At 36.5% G+C, this 25,600-nt stretch overlaps 1 protein-coding gene across 4 annotated transcripts in view; it reads left to right on the top strand.

Moving 5' to 3' along the window:
* TBC1D32 (TBC1 domain family member 32) overlaps positions 1 to 25,600 on the top strand; it is a 237,185-nt gene that overhangs the window by 125,852 nt on the left and 85,733 nt on the right. For all 4 annotated transcript variants that reach the window (XR_013486958.1, XM_020986958.2, XM_078155175.1 and 1 more), the window contains one exon: positions 5,752 to 5,877. Coding sequence is in view for 3 of the 4 variants with exons in the window: in XM_020986958.2 (XP_020842617.1) it covers positions 5,752 to 5,877 (126 nt within the window). In the remaining variant the exon portion in view is untranslated. The remainder of the gene's footprint in view (positions 1 to 5,751; positions 5,878 to 25,600) is intronic.

A 25,600-nucleotide genomic window follows, 5' to 3' on the forward strand; every position in this document is an offset into this window, starting at 1 on the left:
TATCTTTCTGTCCCATTTACCTTTTTATATCTTTCTTGAGTCCTGTAGTTGAAGGTCAAATTTTTTGTTGAGCTCTGGTCTTTTCATTAGGAAAGTTTGGAAGTCCCCTATTTCATTGAATATCCATCTCCTGCCTTGGCTGCAATCCAAGCTCCTTTGCCTTATGGAATATCATCTTCCATGCCCTGCGGTTTTTTAATGTAGAAGCTGCAAGGTCCTGTGTAATCCTTACTGTGGTTCCATGATATTTAAATTGTTTCTTTCTGGCAGCTTGCAGCACCTTCTCTTTCATCTGGTAATTTTGGAATTTTGCTGTTATATTCCTTGGCATTTTAAATTTGGGATCTCTTTCGGGTGGTGATTGGTGTATTCTTTCTATGGTTATCTTACCTTCTGATTCTAGGACTTCCTATCAGTTTTCATTTATGATTTCATGAAAGATACTGTCCAGGCTCTGTTTTTCATCATGATTTTCAGGTAGTCCAATAATTTTCAAATTGTCTCTCCTGAATTGATTTTCCAGGTCGGTTGTTTTACCGATGAGGTATTTTATGTTTTCATCTATTTTTTTTTCAGTTTTTTGTTTCTGTTTGACTGATTCTTGCTCTGTCATAGAGAGTTTTTAACAGAGTGTTTTCTTCTGTTAGTTTTTGTACTTCTTTCTTCAGTTGGCCAATTTTGTGTTTTTGGGACTTGTTTTCTTCAGTGTACTTTTTTCTATTGGCCAATTGTATTTTTTAAGGACTCTTCTACCTCTCTCATTTGATTAAAATCCTTCTTGAGCTCTTCTAAGAAGGCTTTTTGGGCATCAGACCAGTTCATATTCTCTTTTGATGTTGCAGATGTGGGTTTGTTGACAATGTTGTTATCTTCAGAATTTCTGTTTTGATCTTCACTCTTCTCATAATATGAATCTATGGTACGTTTCTTTTTACTCATGGTGTTTCTTTATTCCCTGGCCTTTAAAGAGATTTGAGCTCTCCTTCTGGAAACAGAGGGCCCTGACCCCAAGCTTCTTGTGTTGGGAGCCTAGGTCTTGGTCCCTGGTTTTGTGTGCTGGGGCCTCTTATGTTGGCAATTGGAGCCTGTAGGGTTCTGGCAGCTTACCTCATGGTGGGCTGGAATCAGCAAGGCTGGAACTTTCAGGCAATTCTAGGTTGCCTGTTTTTCCTTTCCTTTAGCTTTCTTCAGCTCCTTTTAGATAGGTGCTGCAGGGTGTTTATCTGCCTGGGGCCCCCTGCAGTGCTGCCTCCCTCATTTCTGCTAATGCACTGGGAGATTCCTTTGGTATAGAGTGCCGAGGTACCTGGTGGTTTTCTGAGCTGGCCTCCACCCATTCCCCAGCCCTCACTGAGGCACTCAGAGGTCCAGGTGTTGGTGTTTGCCTGCTCTACCACCTCAGCTTCAGGATTTCTTCCTGGTTAACAATGGAAGCTGCAGGCTCCAACAGGTCACCTGGTATTGGGTTGGAACCAGCAAGGCCAGGGCTTTAGGAAGCCTTTAGGTTGCTTTCTTCAGCTTCTTTTAGATGAATTCTGCAGGGTACTTATCCGCCTAGGGCCTCTTGTAGTTCTGCTTCCCTTATTTTTGCTGAGGCACGGGGAGACCCTTTTGCTGGGCTGCTGCACTGCTGCTCCCTGTCTTTCTTCTAGTTCAGGTGTTCCAGGGTTTTTTTCTGGGGTGATATTTTCTGGGTTTTCAGAGGTTGATAGGGGAGAGTGAAAGCTACTTCCTTTTTACTATGCCATCTTGGCTCCTGGAAGCGGAAGAGTGTAGGCTTTTTAAAGAAAAAAATGCTTAGTCATGTATATCAACAAAAAATACTAGTTAAAAATTATCTAAATTTCCAAATTAAAGTCTGAATTCCCAAATTAGATGACTTCACAATCAATCTGATCACTCATATAAATTTAGAAATGATTTGAGCAGCAACAACAACAAAAAATCCAAATAGGCTAGGCATTGGGATCCTATGTAGACAAGATCTATTTTCTCTGTTCTCATAATACCATTTTTACTGCCTTGATCATAAAGTCCTTTTTGAAAATTACTTAATGATGATTAATTTGCTATTTTATCAGTTCTTCTCCAGGTAATCTTCATCTTCCTTTTATGTCTTCTCTGTCATGTGTCATTCTTCTGTTTATTTCTGGTATTATTCGTGAAGTTGGCATTAAAATTTTCTTTCTCCAGATGAAGTTGGCTGGTTTTCATTTGCAATCACTCTTTAACTATGACCTGGGTAATGACAGAGTTTATGGTTTATTTACTATAGCAAAGGGAACAGGTTATGGAGCTGCAGCTCTTGACATATTCACTTTAAAATTCAGAATATATTTTCTTTTTCATGTTAATTTTTTCTTGTACTTTTATGTCATTAAATTAAAACAATTATCACTTTTTATAGCAGTTGGGAAAAGTACAGTTTATGTCCTGTGTAAGAAAGAATAATAAAGAAAAACAAATCACTTTTATGTTTTTATATTACTGACTCTTATTATAGATTAGTTTTGATTATCTAAGCCAGCGAAAAAGTTCATCTAAAGTAAAGAATAATGTATTTTATTTATATTTTCTAGCTTTTGATATTCTGAAGAATTTACAACAGTTTTGCATAAAATAATGATTCAATCTCAAAAGAAACATCTGGAAATCTGCCAGACTTCCTGATCTTGTCCTTCTTTTCAACTCCTCTTTGCTCCATGTTCTATGTAGTGTCTCCTCTCACTTCCTCTCCCCAATCTGTTCTTCCTCCCTCTCTGCTTTGCTGTCTCTGTGAATTAAGCCAACCTTACAACCCTCTTCAAACAAATAGGTCAAGTGCTTTATTTCTCTCTCTTAAATATTAATATGTTGTTTACTATTTGTAAGATACAAAAGCAACTTTGCACGGTGAATGAATTGTTGAACCTGAAGTCAGTAAACTTGCCTCTGATACTTCCATGTTTGATCATGGGCAAGTCAGTTATTTTCTCCAAACCTCTTAAGCTAACTATAACTTTATAAATATGTCACATTGAATGAAAATAAAGGTAATTCTCAGGTAAAAAAAATGAAAACTCCACCTATTGATATGTGTGTAAAACACTGTGCTAGGCTTTTAGGGATAGATGGAAAGTTGAAATCATAGTCCTTTTCCTCAAAGTAGTAGAAATAAAGGCAGATACTCTTGCTGACTTTGACAGTAAGACTAAACAGAGAATTACAGACAAGTAGAAATTACGGTCATAAGAGATTTTATCAGTAAGAATTGGAATACAGAATTACAGTTATAATAACTGGAAGTTTAAATGATGTGTTCTTGGATAGAGAGCTAACCAAGGAATCAGCAAGACTGGACTCAAGTCCTACCTCTTATACATAAGTGACTGAGTGAGCCTGAGAAAGTAATAACTCCTCAGTGCCCCAAGCAATTCCAGCATTGAAATTTCCCTAATGCTGTTCCATATTGGAAGTTCTCTATACCATTGAATTTACAGATCCAGATTCCTTCTACCATCCACCCCCATAGCATGGCAGGATCAGACATGTAAAAGTATAAATTGTAATTACTCTGTGTTCAGAAAAAATATTTGTATGAATCAGGAATTAAAGAGAACCTCATTTAGCCTAAAAAGCACTATATTTTACTGACACATTGGATTTTCATTATTCATTTAGGAGTCTGTTAGAAAATTATCTTGATAGTGTGGTATTCCCTAAGGGAAAGTATAATCTTCTAATCTTTCTAGATAAATACCTAGTGACTGCCTGAGATGTCTATTTCATTGGTAAATGATATATAGCAGAATCTAATCACAGATTGTGATTGGGCTGCCTTACTTATGTCACCCAGGGTCAATGAAGTGATAATGATTCTATTACAAAACAGTAATATAGTACATACGTCAGCAAATCTGGAAGTATAAGAATGACTTGTATGCCTAAACCTTGCAACCATTATGAAAGTTATGTAATTAGATAGTGTTCCTTTTTACTTATTTATGTTTTAGTAATTTAGAACATAAAATTTAAAATTGGAAGCACCTGTTGTCTAATTTCCTACACAGTCCAGAACTCTTCTGGAAATATCCCTGGCAGAAGCTTGTGGCCTGAAGTAGTGTTTGTACAGAGGCATGTTAGTTTTGCAAGTTGAATATCAGGCAGTAACTTAAGAGTAATTTTGAAATTCTAAGATTTGAAAAAGGTTCATGCCATTCAGGCATTTTTTTTAAGCACCTTTGTGGCTGAGACTGAGATCCTAATAATGGTGTCAAGCCTACTCCCAAAGTCCTGGAGGGAGTAGCCACGCTGGGATTGAGCTGTTCTTTAGACTTTTTCCTCTCTGCCACATTCCTGACCAGGGATGCTAAACCAGGACCATACTCTACCCTCCAGCAATCATGAATGGGGTTGCCAAGCCCAAGCCCTGGCCCTTCGTAGGAGTCCTAAATGTAGAGCTCGTGATCTGGGCATTGTATGCTTTGATCCTTGCCCTCTCCCACAGCTCCTGTGAAATTCGAATAAGTGCAAATTATAAAATGATACAAGGTTGCATTTAATGTGAGCCAAAATTTAATTAATTTGATGCATATTAGCTAAGTGAAAGTTTTAAAGTGTTGCTAAGTCATCATTCTGTTCTTGCCCATCATCATATGTGGATATGATGTGCTACTGCGTACCATATTACCATTAGTTCTGTTATTTTTATAAGCCCTTAACATAATGTACAAAAAAAGAATAATTAAGATGGAATTACTGCCAATGTGAAAAAAAGAGAGATTGGAATTTGATAAGCAGATTTGAGAATTACCAGCGTAGAGATGATAATTCAATCCATGGGAGCAGGTGAGATCATCAAGTGAGGTAGTAGAGAGAGAAAAGAGAGCCAAGATAGAGCCCTGTGGGACACCCAGGGTTAGTGGGTGTGATCTGAATGAGGATCCAGCAGAGGAGATTGGAAAAAAAAAAGAAGCAGTCAGATAGATGTCAGATGGGTGCGAGGAGAACCAAAAGAGAGTGGTTAAAAAGCTAGAGAAAAAGAGAGTATCAAAGAGCAAAGTGCGATTGACAGTATCATAGTTTACAGATGGTTCAAGAGGGATGAAGATTGGGAAAAGGCCATTGGATTTGGGAATTACAAGATTATTGTTAACTTTGAAGAGAGTAATTTTGGTTGAATAATGAGTTCAGAAGCCAGATTGTAGGAAGGTAAGAAGAGAATGTGACAGAGGAAGTGGAAGCACCTATTGTAGATGACTTTCTCCAGAAGGTTAGCCACAAAGGACAAAGGAGAGATAACACAATAGTTAATAGGCAGGAAGAGATCAAATGAGTTTTTTTTTTTGTAGATGGGGGAGACATGGGCATGTTTATAGACAGTAGGGTAGGAGCCAGTAGACAAGGAGAGATTGAAGGTAAGTGAGAGAATGGCACCTCACTGTGCTTCAGTTCCCTCATCTTTAAAATGAGGCAGTTGGACAAAATGTTCCATAAGGTCCACCTTTCAGCTATAAATATATGATTCTTTGTTAAAGCATTTTAATTTTAGAAAGTTATGATTACAAATAAATACTTGTGGTGGATTTGTATGTAGATGGAAATGTATAAATAATTTTGCAAGATATAATCATCCTTAGTTGTGAAGTGTATTTTATTCTTAAAACATTGTGTAACTTGTACTATGATTTATAATTGTTTATATTACTTGTTTCCACTGGGCGCTTCATTTTCTTATGAGAATAACACCATAATGTCTTTCTTCTTACATAGATAATGATATTGGGAATCTTTTATCGCTTTTCAAAATTTCTGATAAACAAGCTGAATGGGTAGAGAACTGCAGAGTACAATTTTGCCAAACTATGAGGACCAAACCTAGTATCATCAGTGGAGAAGGTGAGTTTTGGGGAATTTGTCCACCTGGGTGGAGGGGAATGGAGAAGCTTGTAATGACTATCAGGAGAACTTGAGTTGTCTAGAAAAACCTCATGAATCTCATTGGCATCCAGGTAACAAATAAAATTAAATAGAAAGTCCACTCTCTGAGAAACCCTCAAATTTATGGAAGTGTACACAAAGTGTCATTGTGTTATAAATAGAAACTAGAAAAATGGAAGTTGTCTGGTCTCATCAAATCTTTGGTCATACTATAGAAAATTAATTTTTATCCTTATATATAGATGTTGATTTCTTGTTTTCTGCTGCAGAACCCACAGTGTATTTTAAATTAATGCATAAATATCTATTTTAACTTCACAGAGTTACTATATATGTTCCAGTTTTAAAAGTCCCAGTATGTACTGGTGTGAGAACATGGAAGAAAATTAAATTTTCTGTAGCATTGTTAAAAGTTAATTTAATATCACTCTGAAAAAACAGGTCTGATTGTTGTGGAGATTTTTCTAAAAGCTTATGAAACTCAGGCACTGCCATTAGTCGCATTACTTTAATCTATTGCTGAAAGTTCTAATGAATAAGTCCAGTAAAGGAGTATTTATTGGATACCTACAGCATGCCTTGTACTATGCCAAGAGAATTGGAACTTGGTTCAGAGGTCAATGAGGGAATAATTTTCTAGTTGAATAACTATATGCCTGATTCTTAATAATGATCAAAGCAAAGCCTTAAAAAAAACAAGGGAAGTGATTCAGCACATATTTTTGGATCTCAGAGATAAACTCTCACAACTCTTCATTATTATACATATACTCTGTATCTACTTAAACATGTATGTTATTTTAGGGTAACAGGTCTTTTTAGTTTAATTTTGTGTTTCTCAGTTTCTTACCACTTATTAAAATATGTGTTTGTCTTTGCTCAAAGATGACAAAAATATCATTGTCTGGCGTTTCTGAGCAGAAATTTCCAGATAAGCAAATATAAATAAGTATGCTGCTTAAGACTAATAGTTTATGAAATGAAAACCAATAATAAAATACCACTTAAAGTTAGTGTACTATACCAAAGATTTTATCCAGTAAAAGGAGATGATTTAATGAATCAGTTCAGGAACATGCATGGATATATAAATTCATTTAACTCTCACTCATATAACAATTTTCACTGGTTTTACACTTTATAGGATATAATACCTTATATTGTGGTCTTAGGGTTTTTCAGTTACTAAACTCCTCTGAACTGGGTTCAAACTAGAACTAAATTTTTCTTTTTTAGAAAATAATGCTTATTGGAAGTTCTAGTATATTGCTGTTATACTGTTCACTTTATATTTGAAATTATACTCTTGAAAATATTTTGAAAAGTTTGTTATTTTTAACAATAGGATAAAGTTGCTGGCATCAGTCTTTGAGTGCTTAGTTCATTTCAGTTTTCATTGTGTCAGAGGAAATTTGATTAATGAAATCTGAAGGACAATATCCACTCCAATATTCCCATTTCTCTTGATTATTATCATTATTCTTTACTTCTGTACTACTACTGTTAGGTTGGATAAGAAAGACTCATAACTGAAGTTGAATGTTAAATAAGTTTATATATTGATTCTTCACAAGCCGCATGTTTTGTAGACTTCATGATAGGATGTGAGAAAGATTCTAATTTCCCCACTAGAATCAGGAAGAAAATGAAAAACTGTTTTTAGTTCATTTTAGAAGATTGTAGACAAATGATATATACCTTTCTAGAATCCTCAAAGTTTCATATATTTATTGGCTTTCCTTGGACACAAAAGAAATTTTGACACTCTTCATATATCCTGTTAACCTCAGAATCAATAAATAAAGTAAATTTTGTTTTTAAGAAATAGTAATTTGCTATGCAGAGCAAGTAGCAATGTAATTTCTAAAATGACAAAGCAATTTATTTGAATGCAGTATATTTTCTGGGGTAGTCATTCACTGAAATATTTTTTTCAGTGGATATTTGCTTATGGTAAAAATAGAAAGACATTCAGGAAAACAAGTTTTGGTGTCAATAATGGAATGCTTGTTTATTAAAAGCTATAATTTAAAAGAGATTCTAAATGTCAACATTCATGTGTTATGGATTTTAATTTGTATGTTATCTGTGAAGTAATTAAAAGATGAGGATAAAAATTCAAAGCAAAATATTAAAATTTTTCCTGAGATTTCCAAAAAAGTAACATTTATAGAGGATAAGTGATATTAAAACTCCATGAATAGTGACTATATTATACTCTGAAAGGTATATTTGTATGTGATGTGTGTTTTATTTAATGCCAACAAAATAATTATAAATGCCATAGTACAGGTTTTTTTTAGCAATAATTTATTAAACAATGTAAATCTATTTTTGAATAGTCCATTTCAGTAGGGTTATAATAATGAAAAAAAAAAAACCCAAAGCAGTATCTATAATGGTCCTGTGTTGATATGTATTCAAAAACAGTAAACTTGGGATCTCCAGGTCTCTTTCTGTTCAACAAGAATAAAAAGAATACAAATGGGAAAATATATCCTTTATAATTTATCCTTATAATTAATTGAATAGATATATTTAAATTAAGATCATAGGATCCTAGCTTTAGAGGTAGAATGGAACCGAAAAGGTCCAATTGCCTTGGAGAAACCTAGGTCTCCTGACTTCAAATCCTGCATTTTTTTCGCTATATCATGTAAAAGGAAAGGAATACTACAGTTAAGATTTATCTTAGGAAAGTATTATTTTTAATAATAGCTAGTATTTATACAGTGCTTTCAAGTTTGCAAAGTGCTTTACATATATCTCATTTTATCCTGTTATTCCCATTTTATAGACTAGGAAATTGAGGCAGACAGAGCTTTCTGTGATTTGCCCAGACTCACACAGCTAGTTAAATGTCTGTCTGGATTTGAAATCAGATCTTCCTGACTCCAAGTCCAGGGCTTTATCCATTGCACCTGGATGAATTAAGGAAATTTTCAATGGACTCATTTTCCTGAGACCCAGAAGACAAAGACAAAAATATGGAAGCTATATGGAGACAGATTTTTAGCTTAGTATATAAAGAACACATTAACATTATAGAATCATAGACTTAGAACCAGAAGTGAACTTTGAGTCCACCTGCCTCATTTTAAAGATGAAAGTCAAATGAGTAAAGTGATTTGTGTGTGCGTGCATGCGTGCATGCATAAATATACACATACACACAAACAGTGATCAGTCCTCTTCTCTGTCTCCCTGTATACAAATTTCTTACCTGCTGCCTATAAACATATGCTTCCTTACAAAAGCTTGTCTTCCTCTTGCCTTCACCTCAAGCTATTATCTTATATTTCTCCTTCAATTAATAGCCAAAACTTTAGAAAAAGCTGCTTACTCTTTATTTCTAAATCTACTTTTCGAATTCTCTTCTCATCCTAGCTTCTAATCTCATCAGTCAACTTAAACTGTTCTCTTCAAAGTTAAGAATTATTTCTTAATCACCAGATCCAGTGACCTTTTCTCTTTTTTGTTTTTTTTTTCCGATTAATAAATACTTATTTTCTCTCCCTCCAACCGACCCTAAACCCATGGAAGAAAAGAAAAAGTAATAAAGAAAAACAAAATCTTTTTAGAAAACACACACATAGTTAATTTAAGCAAAGGAAATTTTACCTTGACTGTATCCCAAAATACGTTCTAAATTCTCATCCTTCTTGACCTCTAAATATCTGAAACTATTGACCACTTTTCCTTCATGTGGACATTCTTCTCTGGATTTTCATGACACTGAATTCTTTTGGTGTTCCCCTTACCTGTTTGATCACTCCTCAGCCCCTTTATTGGTTCATCATCTAAATTCCATCCCTTGACTGTGGGTAAACTACATGATTCTCTCTTGAGCCTTTCTCTCTTTATCCTGATTCTTGGTGAAGTTATAGCTTCCAGGGATTTGTTTTCACTATGAAGACATCTCCCAGATCAGTATTCCCAGTCTTCTTCTCTCTCTTGAGCTTCAGTTGTGCATCACCACCTGCCAGTTAGAATCATTGAACTACATGTCCTATAGGCATTTTAAACTCATCATGCCCAAAACAGAATTCATTTTACCCTGAACTCAGATCTTTTGGAAACTTCCCTATTTCTGTTCAGAGGCAGCTAAGTGATGCAATGTATTGGCCTGGAGTCAGGAAGACTTATCTTCCTAAGTCTAAATCTGGCCTCAGACACTTACTAGCTGTGTGACCTTGAGCAAATCACTTAAACATGTTTGCCTCAGTTCCTCATCTGTAAAATGAGCTGGAGAAGGAATGGCAAACCACTCTAGTATCTTCACCGAAAAAACCCCAAATGAGGTCACAGAGAGTCAGACATGACTGAAACAACTAAACATCAACAATGGATCCAATCTATTGCCAAATCTTATTGATTCTGGCTCCACAACATCTTTCACTTCTGCCTCCACTCATGCTACCAGAAAACCCTTATTCAGGCCCTCAGCACGAGGACTTTGCTTTAGTCCCTTAATTGGTCTCCCTGCCTCAACTTTGCTAGTGTTCCAATCTACCATCTACTTAGCTACCAAAGTATTATTTGAAATGCTTTTTTAATAACCACTTTCATCTCTTTCTCAAAGAACTCTCATGTTTCCCTATTACCGCTACCATCAAATGCAGACTCCTTTGTTTGGCATTTAAAACATTTTACAGCTATTAAGGCTTAAAACTGAACTGACTCTTGGGACACCCTGTATTTCTTCTGTTCTTCCTGAACTCCCAACAAAACTAGCCTTCTTGCTTTTCCTCACAAATGACATTCTAGTCATTTATATGTATATATTTTCTCATCCCAGAAGGAATGTGAGTTCTTTTAAGGCAAGGACTATTTCATTTTTTTCATTTGTATTCTCATCATCTACAACAGTGCCTGGCACATAGTAGGTGCTTAATAAATGCTTCTTGATTAAATATAAATGTAGCTACTTCCAGTCACTCATTCCTTTTCCATTGAGATGAGACTTAAATTCGAGTTCAGTTGGTGTAGTTCAGAGAGGCTAAGTGAAAGGCTGCATCTGAATACAGCTTCCATCTTTGAGATTTTCATAATTCTAATATTGACTCCAGAATATGATAAATCATGACCCAGGACCTTGCGCCACATTCCACAATAACACAGTAAGAGATGGAAAAAATACAGCAGGTCCTTCATAGGTACTCTGCCTACCAGCCACCACTAATCTTTTATAGCATCCACTCCATTTATTCTTACTTTGATATGATTTATTTTTTTATTCACTAACTATGACCTAAATGCCCTCACTACCAAAGACAAACCTGAAATATTCTATACCACAGAGGTTATTTTTTAAGGAATGCTCTGGTCTGTTTTTTGAATGGAAACAGGTTTGTTCATTGTCCTCTAATCTGATGAACAGTTTTTGAAAATCAGCCCTGCAGCACCTCTAAGACTTTTCAGAAAATCAATGAAAATACATAATTCTATGATCCTATGATCTACAAACTCTTTCAGTTCTCTGGGTTATAATTTATAGATTTTATGGCTTGAGTTCTATGAGAGCTACTAAGTACTCTCTTAATTTTTCTTCACCTATCTGGGGTGTCAGTTTCCTCTTAACTTCTGTTGTTCTGTCACCTCCCGTTTAAGGATCATCTTCAATAAAGAAGACTGAAAAAAGCTAAATATTAATCAGGTATTCTTCACTGCCCTCTTCCCCCTTTCCAGTCTTCTTACTCACTCTCACATACTCTATGATCAAGTGATGTTGCCCTTGCTGTTATTCAAAGAAGACACTCCATCTCCTAACTCTGGAAATTTTCATTAGCTTTTCCCTATTCCTGGAAGACTCTCCTTCATTTCTGTCTCGTGGCTTCATTCAAGTCTCAGCTAAAATTGTCTTCTTCTAAAGGAAACATTTTACTACTCCTCTTAATTCTAATGTTTTCCTTCTATTGATTATTTTCAGTTTATCCTGTATATAGCTTCTTTGTACATAGTTATTTACATTTTGTCTTCCCCATTAGAGTGTGAGCTCCTTGAGAGAAGGGACTGTCTTTTATCTTTACAACCCCAGTACTTAGCATAGTGCCTGGCATAGAGTATGCATATAATAAATGTTTGACTTTTGCAAAAATATAAGTTTTTACCACTTGTATTACAATATGCAAACAGACGGAAATTTTTATAAAAGAAGGGATAGAATTAAATAATTTTGATAGAAATAGGCTAATTCAAAGAAGGGTAGTTCAATCAAAAAACTTACTCATGCCTGCTGTTTGACTGAATCCTTGTACTCATCAGTCATTTCACTGAGAAGGCTTAAATGAGCTGTCATGTACATTCTTGTATTCTGCCTCTCCCCAGTCCCACCATCTTCCTCCCCTCATTTAGATAAATGATAAAAACAGTGGATCTGTAACTTCACATATTTTTTCATTTGATTATTGCCTGTCGGTCAGCTAAGGTTAAGTGCTTCTAAGAAAGCTCAACACAAAAAAAGTATTAAATTCTTGTTTCCAAAGTACAGAATTTAATATGCCTTACCAATATGTGCATCAAACATCACATCAAAAATTTTAAAGCATAAATAATTAGAGCTAAGAACAAAAGCTTTTAGATGAAAATTCCCGAAAGTTAGTATTCCATCTGTATAGAAATTACATTATCCAGCATTATGGATATGAATCTTTAATAAACATTTTAATAGTTATGATAATGATCATAAGTAATAAATTGATCTTAGTTACATTTGTATGGATGGAAAGCAACATAGGTTCAAAGAACATCAATAAATTGCTGACCAACTTGTCAAGAAGCTGCTAAATGCATATCTTTCTATTTATTATTATAGAAAGCCTAAAAGAAGTATAGGGATTTAAGGAACTCTTAGGGAACTTAAAATATAATCATGCAGATAAAAATAATATGCATTAAGCAATTACAAAAAATACACCCTTTCCATCTAATTGATTGCCAGAGTCTGCTGAGTCTATCTAAACATTATCTTTTGAATTCATCCTTTTTTTCCTATGACTTGTTAAGTCTATCTCAGTAGTGTTACTGGAGGGAAGAAGGCAGAATCTGAGATTAGAGGGCCTGGTTTCAAATCTTGACTTTGCCATGTATAAGTTTTGTGACTCTAGATAAGTCACTGAACCCTTTTGAGTGTTACTTTTCTTGCAGGAGTTGGACTAGGTATCTCTAAATGTTTCTTGCAGTTCAAAATCTGTGATCCCACTGGTACTAACCTAGGCTAGTTCCTCATTACTTGAATTATTGTAATGCCTTGAGCTCTCTTCTCTGCTTACATTAACTAATTTCCACTTCTTCTCTTACCCCCATTCATCCTGAGTGCCTCTTCCAGATTCATTTTCCTACAGCACAGATCTAATATCATTCTTTTATCCAAGTACTTCAAAAGTTCTGCTTTAGCTGTTTTGTCCTACTTCCACTCATGCTGATTACAAAAATCCTCTTCACCTTAGTTGATGTTTTCATGAGTTTCTGTGGCCAAAACATTTGTCATCTAGGGGCCAACCTTTTGGGTACTGAATCTTTTTACACTTGGCTAGGCTGACATACAGACTATAAGCCTTCACTGCACTTATAACTGACATTTATATAACATTTTGGTGAGGTGCTTTCTAAATATTGTCATTTGCGCTAAGGGCAGACATGAAGTTGATACTACATATTTATCCTTGATTATAAGAAATTGAAGCTGAGAGGGATTAAGTGACTTGTGCATGGCTACACAAGAGCATGAATGACAGAGGTGGGATAGGAACCTATGTTTCTGCTGGCTCTTCAGTTCTGTATCTTTCCACTGCACTATACTTCTGTACTCAAAGACTTTTCAGTTTAACAGAATATGCCAGAGTTTACTGGCATAACACAGAGTCACTTCCATACCATGGTGAGGCATTATTGATTAAAAATATTCAAGGGCTCCCTATTGCCTGCCAAATAATCATTTTCCCTGTTATCAAATTTCTTCCTCAACCGAGTATAAAAATCTGGTTGTCAAGTTTCATTAATGGGGTCTTATCTCATAAACTGTAATAATATTTTTATTCTATGGACTAGACCTATATTAGAAAAACTTCATAATGAAAAAAATTTAGAGTTTATAAATTCTTGATATGTATTGAAAAGAATTCTAAGTTTGGTTACTGATATTTTATACTTTGCTTTCTGAATGGACAGATTCTGTAAGTCTTTCAATTGTTCACTGAACCATAAAAGTAAAGCTAGCAGCCACCACAGAGGCTATTTAGGGTAATGCAACCCCATCATTGTGTAGAGGAGGAAACTGAAGCCCAATGAGGTTAAGCTACTTGCTAGAGGTCATAAGGATGATATCATACATTAGAGGCCCGATCTAAACCTTCCAGATCCTCTGACCTTCAACTCTAGGGGTAGGGTCCATTCATTCTTAAGGATATAGATGGTAGAATATTTTGCTCAATTAACAACATAGTGAAGTTATTGACCATATACTGATCATAATGCCATCTTCACTTATTGTACCATCTCTACCTTATTTTGGACTCTGCCTTTGGAGCCATCCTGGGGTCCAATTTTCCATCTTGGTCCTTATCTTATCTGAATCTAGGCGTCTACTTACTTCTAGGCCGTTTCCCTTCTCTGCCTCTAGGAACTTGCCTCTCTACTCCTCTCCTTCCTAGCTCCCTTTTATGTGTTATCTTTATTAGAACATAAGTTCCTTGAGAGCAGGGACTTTCTTGTTTGCTTGTACTTCCAGCTTTTGGCATAGTTCTTGGCACATAGCAAGTGCATAATAAATATACTATATTCTATTTTTCTCACAATAAATAGTCATTCAAGTAACAGTGAAGGAAAACTTCTGTTAACTTAGCTCAGTTACTTAGGGTTGTAAGCTCTGAAATTAGAGATATTTACCTTTTATATCTTTTTTTAAAAATATAAATTTATTTTTAGTTTTCAACATTCACTTCCACAAGTTTTTGAGTTCCAAATTTTCGCCCCATCTCACCCCCCCATCCCAAGACGGCATGCATTCTGAATATCCCTTCCCCTAGTCTGTCCTCTCTTCTGTCTCTCCCCCTTCTCTTATCCCCTTCCCCTTCTATTTTCCTGTAGGGCAGGATAGACTTCTATACCCCACCTCCTGTATTTCTTATTTCCCAGTAGCATGTGAAAACATTTTTTTTAAACATATGTTTTTAAAACTTTAGGTTTCAAGTTTTCTCTCTTCCTCCCTCCCCATCCACCCTCATTGAAAAGGCAAACAACTCAATATAAGTTATACACGTGCAGTTATGCAAAACACTTCCATAGTAGACATGTTGTGAAAAACTAACTCTATTTCCCCTAATCCTATCCTGCCCTCCCATTTATTCTATTCTTTCTTTTGACCCTGTCCCTCCTCAGAAGTATTTACTTCTGATTACCCCCTTTCCCAATCTGCCCTCCTCTCTATCATCCCCCTGCTCTCTTGTCCCCTTCTCCCCCTATTTTCCTGTAGGGTAAGACAGATTTCCATACCCAATTGAATGTGTATGTTATTCCCTCCTTAAGCCAAATCCTATGAGAATAAGATTCCTCATTCCCTCTCACCTTCCCCTGTTTCCCCTCCACTGTAAGAGAATTTTCTTTTCTGTTTTTTTTTCCTGTGAGATAATTTACCCCATTCTACCTCTCCCTTTCTTCTTCTCCGAGTATCATCCTCTCTCATCCCTTAATTTTATTCTCCAGATATGACCCCTTAATCTTCAGTTCACCCTGTGCCTTCTATCTATCTATCTATCTATCTATCTATCTATCTATCTATCTATCTATCTATCTATCTATCCATACATATAATTTTTTTCCTTCAGCTACCTAATATTGACAAAGGTCTCATGAGTTATAAATATCATCTTTCCATGCAGGAATGTAAGCAGTTCAATCTTAATAAGTCTCTTATGATTTCTCTTTCCTGTTTAACTCTTCATGTTCCACTGGAGTCCTGTGTTTGAAAGTCAAATTTTCTATTCAGCTCTGGTCTTTTCATCAGGAATGCTTGAAAGTCCTCTATTTCACTGAATGACCATTTTTTCCCCTGAAGGATTATACTCAGTTTTGCTGGGTAGGTGATTCTTGATTGTAATCCTATCTCCTTTGCCCTCCGGAATATTATATTCCATGCCCTGCGGTCTTTAATGTAGAAGCTGCTAAATCTTGTGTTATCCTGATTGTGTTCCCACAGTACTTGAACTGTTTCCTTCTGGCAGCTTGTAATATTTTCTCCTTGACCTGGGAACTCTGGAATTTGGCTACAATATTCCTAGGAGTTTTCCTTTGGGGATCTCTTTCAGGAGGAGACAGGTGGATTCTTTCAATTTCTATTTCACCCTCTGGTTGTAGTATATCAGGGCAGTTTTCCTTGATAATTTCTTGAAAGATGATGTCTAGGCTCTTTTTTTGATCATGGCTTTCAGACAGTCCAATAATTTTTAAATTGTCTCTCCTGGATCTATTTTCCAGGTCAGTTGTTTTTCCAATGAGATATTTCACATTGTTTTCTAATTTTTCATTCTTTTGGATTTATTTTACAGTGTCTTGATTTCTCATGAAGTCACTGTCTTCCAATTGCTCTATTCTAATTTTTAAGGAAGTATTTTCTTCAGTAATCTTTTGGACTTCCTTTTCCATTTGGCCAATTTTTCTTTTTAGGGCATTCTTCTCCTCATTGGCTTTTTGGACCTCTTTTGCCATTTGGGTTAGGCTGTTTTTTAAGGTGTTATTTTCTTCAGTATTTTTTTGGGTCTCCTTTAGCAAGCTGTTGACTTGTTTTTCATGATTTTCTTGCATCACTCTCATTTCTCTTCCCAGTTTTTCCTCTACTTCTCTTACTTGCTTCTCAAAATCCTTTGTGAGCTCTTTCAAGGCCTGGGACTGATTCATTTTTCTTGGAGACTTTGGATGTAGGAGCTTTGACTATGTTGTCTTCTTCTGGTTGTATGTTTTGATCTTCTTTGTCACCAAAGAAAGATTCTATGGTCTGACCTTTTTTTGGTGGGGTTTGGTCATGATCCCAGCCAATTACTTGAGTTTTAAACTCTTTGTTAAGGTAAGAGTCTGCTTCCAATGTGGAGAGTGTACTGTCCCAAGCTGCGCGGGTTTGTGTAGCTGTTTTCAGAGATACTTGTAGGGACCTGTAAATTTGCAATTCTTCCAATGTGGTATGATAAGGGGTGAGGTGTTTACTCCTTTCCTGGCCTGTGACCACAAGTATTCCTTTCTGTCCTGTAACTGTGAGGAGGGGTTCCTCTCCACAGCCACTACAAGCTTCTCCATGCCAGAGCTCCTCCTCACCCCAGCACCACTGCCCAGAACTGTGACCCAGATCCAAACATGGGCAAAGCAAGAGATTCCTGCCTCAGCACTGGCAAAGAGATCCCTGCAATCCCTCTCTGATCAGCCACTGGATTCCCCCTCAGTCTGTTGGCCGGAAGCTCGGGAAGCAGCTGCCCCCCCTCCCCCTGGGGATGTACTCTTGGGAAATGGAGCTGAAACTCCTCCTTCCTCTGTAAGCATCACAGAAACAGACTTTTCCCACTGACCTTCTAAGTTGTCTTTGGCATTCGTGGATTGAGGAGTCTGGAAACCGCCACACCAGCCTGCGATTCAGTTCTCTGAGGCCTGCTCCAGGTTTGCTGTGGCCTGCGCGCCCATGCTGCGCTGTGCTGCGCTCCCAGCCTGGCATGATACACATTTCTGATCAATCATCCAGGTTGTCTTGGGCTGGAAATTTGTTTCAGTCTGTCTTTTTGTGGGTTCTGCTGCTTCAGAATTTGTTTAGAACCATTTTTTATGAGTATTTGGAGGGGTTTGGGGGAGAGCTCAAGCAAGTCACTGTTTTCACTCTGCCGTCTTGACTCCGCCCCTACCTTTTATATCTTAATAAATGTTTATATTTATGAAATCTGCTACTTATCCGGTTGATAAACATTAAGGGATTAGAAAAGCAACAAAGAAAAAAAGTCTCTTTCTTCAAGGATCTTACATTCCAATAGGGGAAACAATATGAAAATAACTAGGTTCCTACAAGATACATACAAAATAGATGATTGTCTGAGAGAGGAAGGTTCTAGCATCTGGTGGGGTTGGAATTGGTCTAACAAGGTAGAATTTAAGCTGAGTCTTGAAGGAAATCAGGGAAACATTGTTGAGGTCTGTCTGAATCAGTAGGTATGGCCGTGTTCATTGGAAACAGACTGTGTGTATAATCCATAGCCAGTGTTGCAAATGCACACTACTCGTTATAACAGAGACTGGGCAAGAAAGAATAGGTGGACTTTTTCAAGTCATTTACTCCTTTTGAAAATATAATAAAAGTGTATGCCCTAATTCAAATAGATTATTAGTGTTTTTATCTAAAGTGTATTATTATTATAGAGAACTATGATATGTAGGTCACATATCATCATACTGAATTGAGTTTCATGGAAAAAAACCATTGCAAAGTCCTCAGTAAATTGTTAATTCTACTCAGTTCTAAAATATCTGTGTTCATATTTGATTAAGAATTCTCTCAATTCAGTGGTGAATGTATAGTTGCATATCTAGCTAGCTGAAATTGATTTTTTGCTCCTGAGTTTCAGAAAATTGCTTAGCAGTGTACAGTTATTTAGTTACTATTACATTAATTGAAATACTGAACTAAAATATTGGCATAATGCCAGTATCTAGATATTTTGCCCCCAGATTTGAACCACCTAATATGCAATAGTCTGAAATGGATACTTTTATTTTAAAAATCATTGTTTGGCTTTATACTGGGTACAAAATGAGTATCTTGTATCTTAGATTAGCATGAATTTGTACTGCTAAATTCAGAGTAAAAAAGCTTATTGAAGATATTTCTCGTTCAGAGTGAAATTAAAATCTCAAGGTATACAATTGTCAGTTGACTGGCAACTGACTTCTTTGTAGTCTTAACGTTTTACTTCTTGTTGTTGAGTTGTTTCAGTGGGGTCCAACTCTTTGTGACCCTATTTGGGGTTTTCTTGGCAAAGATACTGTCGTGGTTTATGGGTTCCTTCTTCATCTCATTTTATAGATGAGGAAACTGAGAGTAACAGGGTTAAGTGACTTGCCCAAGGTCACACAGCTAGTAAGTGTTTCCATGCATACTGTGGTCTAGCTATACTGGACTCTTTGCTGTTCTTCGCATATAATGTATTGTCTCCCATCTCTATGCCTTTGTACTGACTGTTTCCTATAACTAAAATATTCTCTCTTCCAATCCCCACGTCAAGCTCTGATTTCACTTAAGGATCAGCTCAAGCGCTATCTCTAATAAGAGGTATTTAATTTTAGTTCTTTCCTGCTTTTAATTATTTCTTATTTATGGTGTATATAACTGCTGTGGTATCTCTTTAAGTTATTCTAGAGATATGTCTTTTTTCAATGGATAAAATCCTTTAATACATATTTTTACAACCTGTGAAGCCTTCCCTGATTCCTCCAGACTGGTAACAACCTTCCTTGAGGACAGAGACTATATCTTGTCAGTCAAGCATTTATTGTCACTCACTCCTTATACTCTGCCAGAACGTCAGCCCTAGATTACTTCCAGCATCTACCTCATCTTCTCCTGTTTGCCTGATGCTGAATAGAGCTGGAAGAAGTCACATTACTATACTCACCTAGTACATAATAAATTCATGTTATCCAGCTTCAGATTGACCCTCACTCATATTGTTTGCCTCTCAATGGGTGGAGGAGGGTGTGGAAGGAGGGAAAAAATTTGGAACTTAAAATAAAAAATTACTAAAATGAAATTTTAAAAACTTGACCGTCACTTTAACAAAACAGTCCTTTTATTCCTCTCTAAAGATTTCCCTTTCTCATTTACCACAGAAGCTATTTCAAACATTCTGTCTTTTCTCCATACCTTCCCCTCAGTACCCTCACTTACCTAAATTCCCTCTACTTTTTTTCATCACAGACCTCTTGGCATCATCTCCTATTCCTTCTTTCTCCCAATTTGTGACATTGAAGGATTAACTTTTCTTCCTGTATACTATCCTCTTTGAATTTTTGTGATTCTGCATTCTTCTAGTTCTTCTCCGATATATCTGAATACTCAAGTTCTCTTTGTTGGCTGATGTTGTTCAGTAGTTTTAGATAATCTTTATCAATACTCCACCTATAGCTATTACTCCAAGGCTCTGTCCTGAACCCCTCTTCTGTCTCTGTACGTCTTCTTTCATGGTGACCATGTTGAAGGCCCTTGCTATGCTGATGATTCAAAGACCAATATCCTGACTCACTCCTTTGAGTTTCAGTCCTACATCAACAGTTGCCTGTTTTACATTTCTTATTGGACATCTTACAGACATCTCAAATTCAGCATGTCCAAAAGAGGACTTATTATATTTAACCCCAATCTCCTCCCTCTTCCAAATTTTTCTGCTGCTGTCAAAGACATTACCGTTCTTCCACTCTTCTGGTTTCATAACCTTGATCTTACCTCAACTTTTTATATTCCCTTAATGCGCCTATCTAATTAGTTGACAGATCTTGCTGTTTCTATCTGTTCATCATTTCTCACATCTGATCACCTCAGTTCAGGCCCTCATCACCTTTCACCTAGATTATTGCACTGATCTCCATGACACAAGCCTTTCCCCATTCTATCCCTACTGTACTCCAAAGGTGTCAAACTCACTGCAGCTATAAAACTCCCAAGTGTGACCCAGATTAGATTGAAATGTAATTGAGAAATGTTTAATAAAATAAGTAAGGGTATAATAAAATATAGTGGTTTTCTAAGCTAGTATAAAGAGCACAAGGATCTGTTTCTATTTGAGTTTTACACCACTGCTCTACACTGCTGCTAAAGTGATTTTTCTTTATTTATTTTTTGTTTTCAACATTCACTTCCATAAGCTTTTGAGTTTTAAATTTTCTCACTCTCTCTTCCCTGCACCCTCCCCAAGGTGGCATGCAGTCTGATATAGGCTGTACGTATACATTCTTATTAAACATATTTTCACATTAGTCATGTTGTAAAGAAGAATTAGAACAAATGGGAAGAACCACGAGAAAGAAGAAACAAACAGAAAAAAAAGAGAGAGAAAGCAAATAGTATGCTTCGATCTGCATTCAGATTCCATAGTTCTTTTTCTGGATGTGGATAGCATTTTCCATCATGAGTCTTTTGGAGTTGTTTTAGATCCCTGTATTGTTGAGAAGGGTTGTCTATCAATATTAGTCATTGCACAATGTGGCTGTTACTGTGTACAAAGTTCTCCTGATTCTGCTTACTTCACTTATCATCAGTTCATGTAAGTCCTTCCAGGTTTTTCTTGAAATCTACCTGCTCCTCATTTCTTATAGCACAATAGTATTCCATTACATTCATATGCCACAGCTTGTTCAGCCATTCCCTGATTAATGGACGTCCCCTCTCTTTTCAATTCTTTGCCACCATGAAGAGTTGCTATAAATATTTTTTGTACATGTGGGTCTTTTCTCCATTTTTATGATCTCTTTGGGATACAGCCCTAGAAGTGGTATTGCTGGGTCAAAGGGTAGGCACATTTTTATAGCCCTTTGGGCATAGTTCCAAATTGCTCTTCAGAATGGTTGGGTCAGTTCACAACTTCACCAGCAGTGCATTAGTGTTCTAATTTTCCCACATCTTCTCTAGCATGTATCATTTTCCTGTTTTGTCATGTTAGCCAATCTGATAGGTGTGATGTGATGCCTAAGAGTTGTTTTGATTTGAATTTCTCTAATCAATAGTGATTTAGAGCATATTTTCATATGATTTTAGATAGCTGTAATTTCCTCATCTGAAAACTGCCTATTCATATCCTTTGACTATCAATTGGGGAATGACTTGTATTCTTATAAATTTGATTCAGTTCTCTATATATTTTAGATATGAGGCCTTCATCAGAGACACTGATTGTAAAAATTCTTTCCCAATTTTCTGCTTCCCTCCTAATCTTGGTTGCATTGGCTTTGTTTGTGCAAAAACTTTACAATTTATTGTAATAAAAACTATACTTTTTGCATTTCATAATGTTCTCTGTCTCTTGTTTGGTCATAAATTCTCCTGCTCTGCATAAATCTGACAGGTAAAACTATTCCTTGCTCTCCCTTGCTTATAGTTAAAGAAATTTTTCTTAAGCACACATCTGGCCAGGTTAGTCCCCTACACAGTTAGCTTTAATGGTTCCCTGAAGTTTCTAGAATAAAATATAAACTTCTCTGTTTAGTTTTTAAAGCTTAGCACAGCCTTCTCCCAACTTAAGTTTTCAGCCCCACTTGATACTGTTTCCGCTCCACATGTTGTAAACCAGCTAAATTGGTCATCTCATTATTCCACACAAACAACACCCATTCCCCGTCCCCATGTCTCTTTACTGACAGCCTCACTTACTTGGAATGTGTTTCTTCCTCACTCATGCCTCAGAATCTCCCTTTCTTACTTCTGTCCACTGTTCAAACATCACTTTCTACATGAACCTTTCCTAATTTCCCAACTACCTTGTATTTAATTACTTGTATTTATTGTTTTTATTTATTCTGAATATATATTTACATATGTGTTTGTATATTTATCTATTTATATTCATGTACTTTTTTTTCTTCACCCCATTAGAATATAAGCTTTTTGAGAGTAGGGGTTGCTTCATTCTCTAAACTAGTATCCCTAGAGTACCTAGTAGTAGGTACAGAATACATACATATTGATTGATAAAGGTGGCTCCAGCAGCAAGGGTACTAGAAGCTAGAGGAGGGAAGGGCAAGGATTGGGAAGGGCCAGGTTATAAAGAGCTTTAAATGACAAACTTGAGTTTTATTTTATCCTGGAGGCAATGTATGTGGAAGGGGAAAAGGGAATTTGGTCATTGGAGTTGAGAATAGGACTGTAAGGTTGTGAGACCTGAATTTTAGGAAAATGGCAGCAGTGTAGAAGGTGATTGGAGTAGGGAGATAATTGTTGCAGTGGAACTATTTATGCCCTTATTTACTGAAATCCAAATGAGGAATTGATGAAAGTCTTAAGGTAGTGACTATGTAAATAGTAAGAAGGAGCCAAGAAATTTTTGTGGAGGTAGAAATAACAGTATTTGACAACTGATTGACATGTGGTTTAAAAGGCAGTGAAGAATTGATCATAATGTTGAAACTACAAGCTTGGAATGCTGGAAGGATGGTGTCCTTCATTGAAACAGAGAAATTCAAGGGGCAGCTAGTTGGCGTGATAGATAGAACTCCGGTGTTGGAGTCAGGAGGACCTGCGTTCAAATCTGACCTCAGACACTTGACACTTACTAGCTTTGTGACCCTGGGCAAGTCACTTAACCCTTATTGCCTCATCAAAAAGCAAAAAATTTTTTAAAAAATTAAAAATAGGGAAATTCAGAGGAAGAGATTTAGGGGGAAAGATACTAAGTTCTATTTTGTACATGTTGAATTTGAGATGAATTATGGGACATCCATTTTGAAATACCCAAATGGACATTGGTTATAGTGGGACTAGGGCTCAGAAGAGATCAGAGCTAATTATTCAGATTGTGGCATCATTCACATAGAAAGTAATAAATCTATATAAACTAATTTAATCTTGAAGTGAGAGATATAGAGAAAGAATAGAAAGGGGGGCCAGAACAGATCATTGGGGTTTGCCACAGTTAAAAGAACTAAGTTTTATATCTGTCCTAGAATCCAGCCCAATGTTTTGTACTTACTAGATGTCACGACTTTCTCACTTGGCTACAGAGCCTACCTAGGACCTAGGGTTTCCCAATCACCCGAAGAATCAAGGCCAGCTTGATCTTTCACTCTGAACACGCATTGATAAGGCGGAGAAAAGATGGCAGCAACTCCATTTATTTTTAGCAAAGCACTCATTTATATAGTAAAATAACAAGAACTCTGCCTCATGTTACAATGACGTATAACCCATGCTGTGCTCAAGGACAGTGCATGCACAGTCCGTGCACTTACCTACCACCAATCACAAATGCACTGTTAATGACTAATGAGTAACTAGGCAAGTTAGAGATGCATAAAAAAATGGAGCACCGAACCAGGCAATCTTTGCTCATGGACCAATACCCGAGAGGGGCCTCAGCCCTTCAGTGACATCTTACAAACCGTCTGTGGCCCTCTACATCCTTACAGATCCTAACAATTTCCCTTTTTTGTTTTTGCCGGAGACGGAGCATATGAAGCTCAGTCCCAAGGTCCTTTATCTGATTAGCAATGCACCTGAGCAAACACAGTCCAAAGGACAGCATGGCCAGCAATATCAAACATAATGGCAACAAAGAAGACAATAGGGACATAAGCCAGTATCCAAGGTTATCAAAAGGGTTACAGATTTTATCTATCCAGTCAGGTATATGTTGGGCAGTTTTATCTGGCATCAAATCTTCATCAGCCACCTTTGCAATATCATCAGCAATTTTATATAAATCATCAGTATCCAATGCAACAGTAGAATTCCCAAACAGCCCATTCAGATGTCTATGTATTCTTTGCCAATACCATTGGGAGTCATTGTATTTAACATTGGTTAGACAAATAAATTCATACCTATAATCACATTTCAAATGTATTCTATATTCTAAAATATCCAGTTCTTCACCTATTTCAATAATGGTTTCCTTCATTCCCTCAAGTATATGGTAAAATTCATTGTCTATCCTTTTTTGTGCTTGAAAACCCTTGGATACATTGTGAGCTAATTGATTCATAAAATCAACTTGAACCATTTCATTTCTCGCGATAGATATAGATTGGGATAAGGATGCAGAAGCAGTTATGATAGCTATAAGCGAAACAATTCCTAACACTACACATGAAATACATCTCTTCTTCTGAACAATTGCTAATTGATTTCTTTGGTCTATTATTCCAGAAATATGATCAGAACCTGACTCATACCAATCTTTGCTTTTCACAGGCACCAAAGCAAACTTTTGTTATGTAATGATGAAAATAATTTGGTCTCTAATTTTGGGTCCTATACATTCAGATGCACTGCAGTTATTGCAAGTAACATTATATTCTCCTGAATTCATGTTCGTAATATTGATGTTACGTGCTTTTCCCCACGTAAATGCATGGTTACCAGTCAAACAAGTGCGCGCCGTGGCTGTGTCCTTGAAGACAGCTGCTCCTGCAGGTAATTTAGATGTCAATTTGATAGAACCTAACGAGGCCCAAGCCTCCCATAACTGATCTTCAGCCTTACCACTGGAGGCTACCCAAGCTGGTATGGGATGTCCCCCAAAGGATGGCGACAGAGTTTTATTTTGTTTAAGATCTTTTGTATAATTGTGCCAAGCTTGGATAGCGGTACTGTCATTCAGCTTGATACGTTGTCTCTCTGGGGTAACACACCTCCTCCGCTGGGGATATTCTTCCTTCACATCCCACATTGATATACACGGGCATGGTTCGTACCGTGAGGGTCTCAATGTAGGTGTATTATTCCCATATTTACTTCCTAAAATTTCCAACATAGTAACATTGAAATGTTGTATCTTATATGGCGGTGTATCATTGAACTGTTTTCCCTCAAATCTAGTGGTTATGTTCTGTAATTTAAGACAAACTTCACCCTCAGTGTCATTACCTTTTGTTACACAAATAGAAGGTGCCAGAGCTATACCTGTAAAATTAAACTTTACTATAATTGACCCATTCTTTTGAGGTGTAA

This window comes from Phascolarctos cinereus, unplaced genomic scaffold (assembly GCF_003287225.1).
Source record: "Phascolarctos cinereus isolate Bilbo 61053 unplaced genomic scaffold, phaCin_HiC Scaffold_5;HRSCAF=322, whole genome shotgun sequence".
NCBI classification, from domain to species: domain Eukaryota; kingdom Metazoa; phylum Chordata; class Mammalia; order Diprotodontia; family Phascolarctidae; genus Phascolarctos; species Phascolarctos cinereus.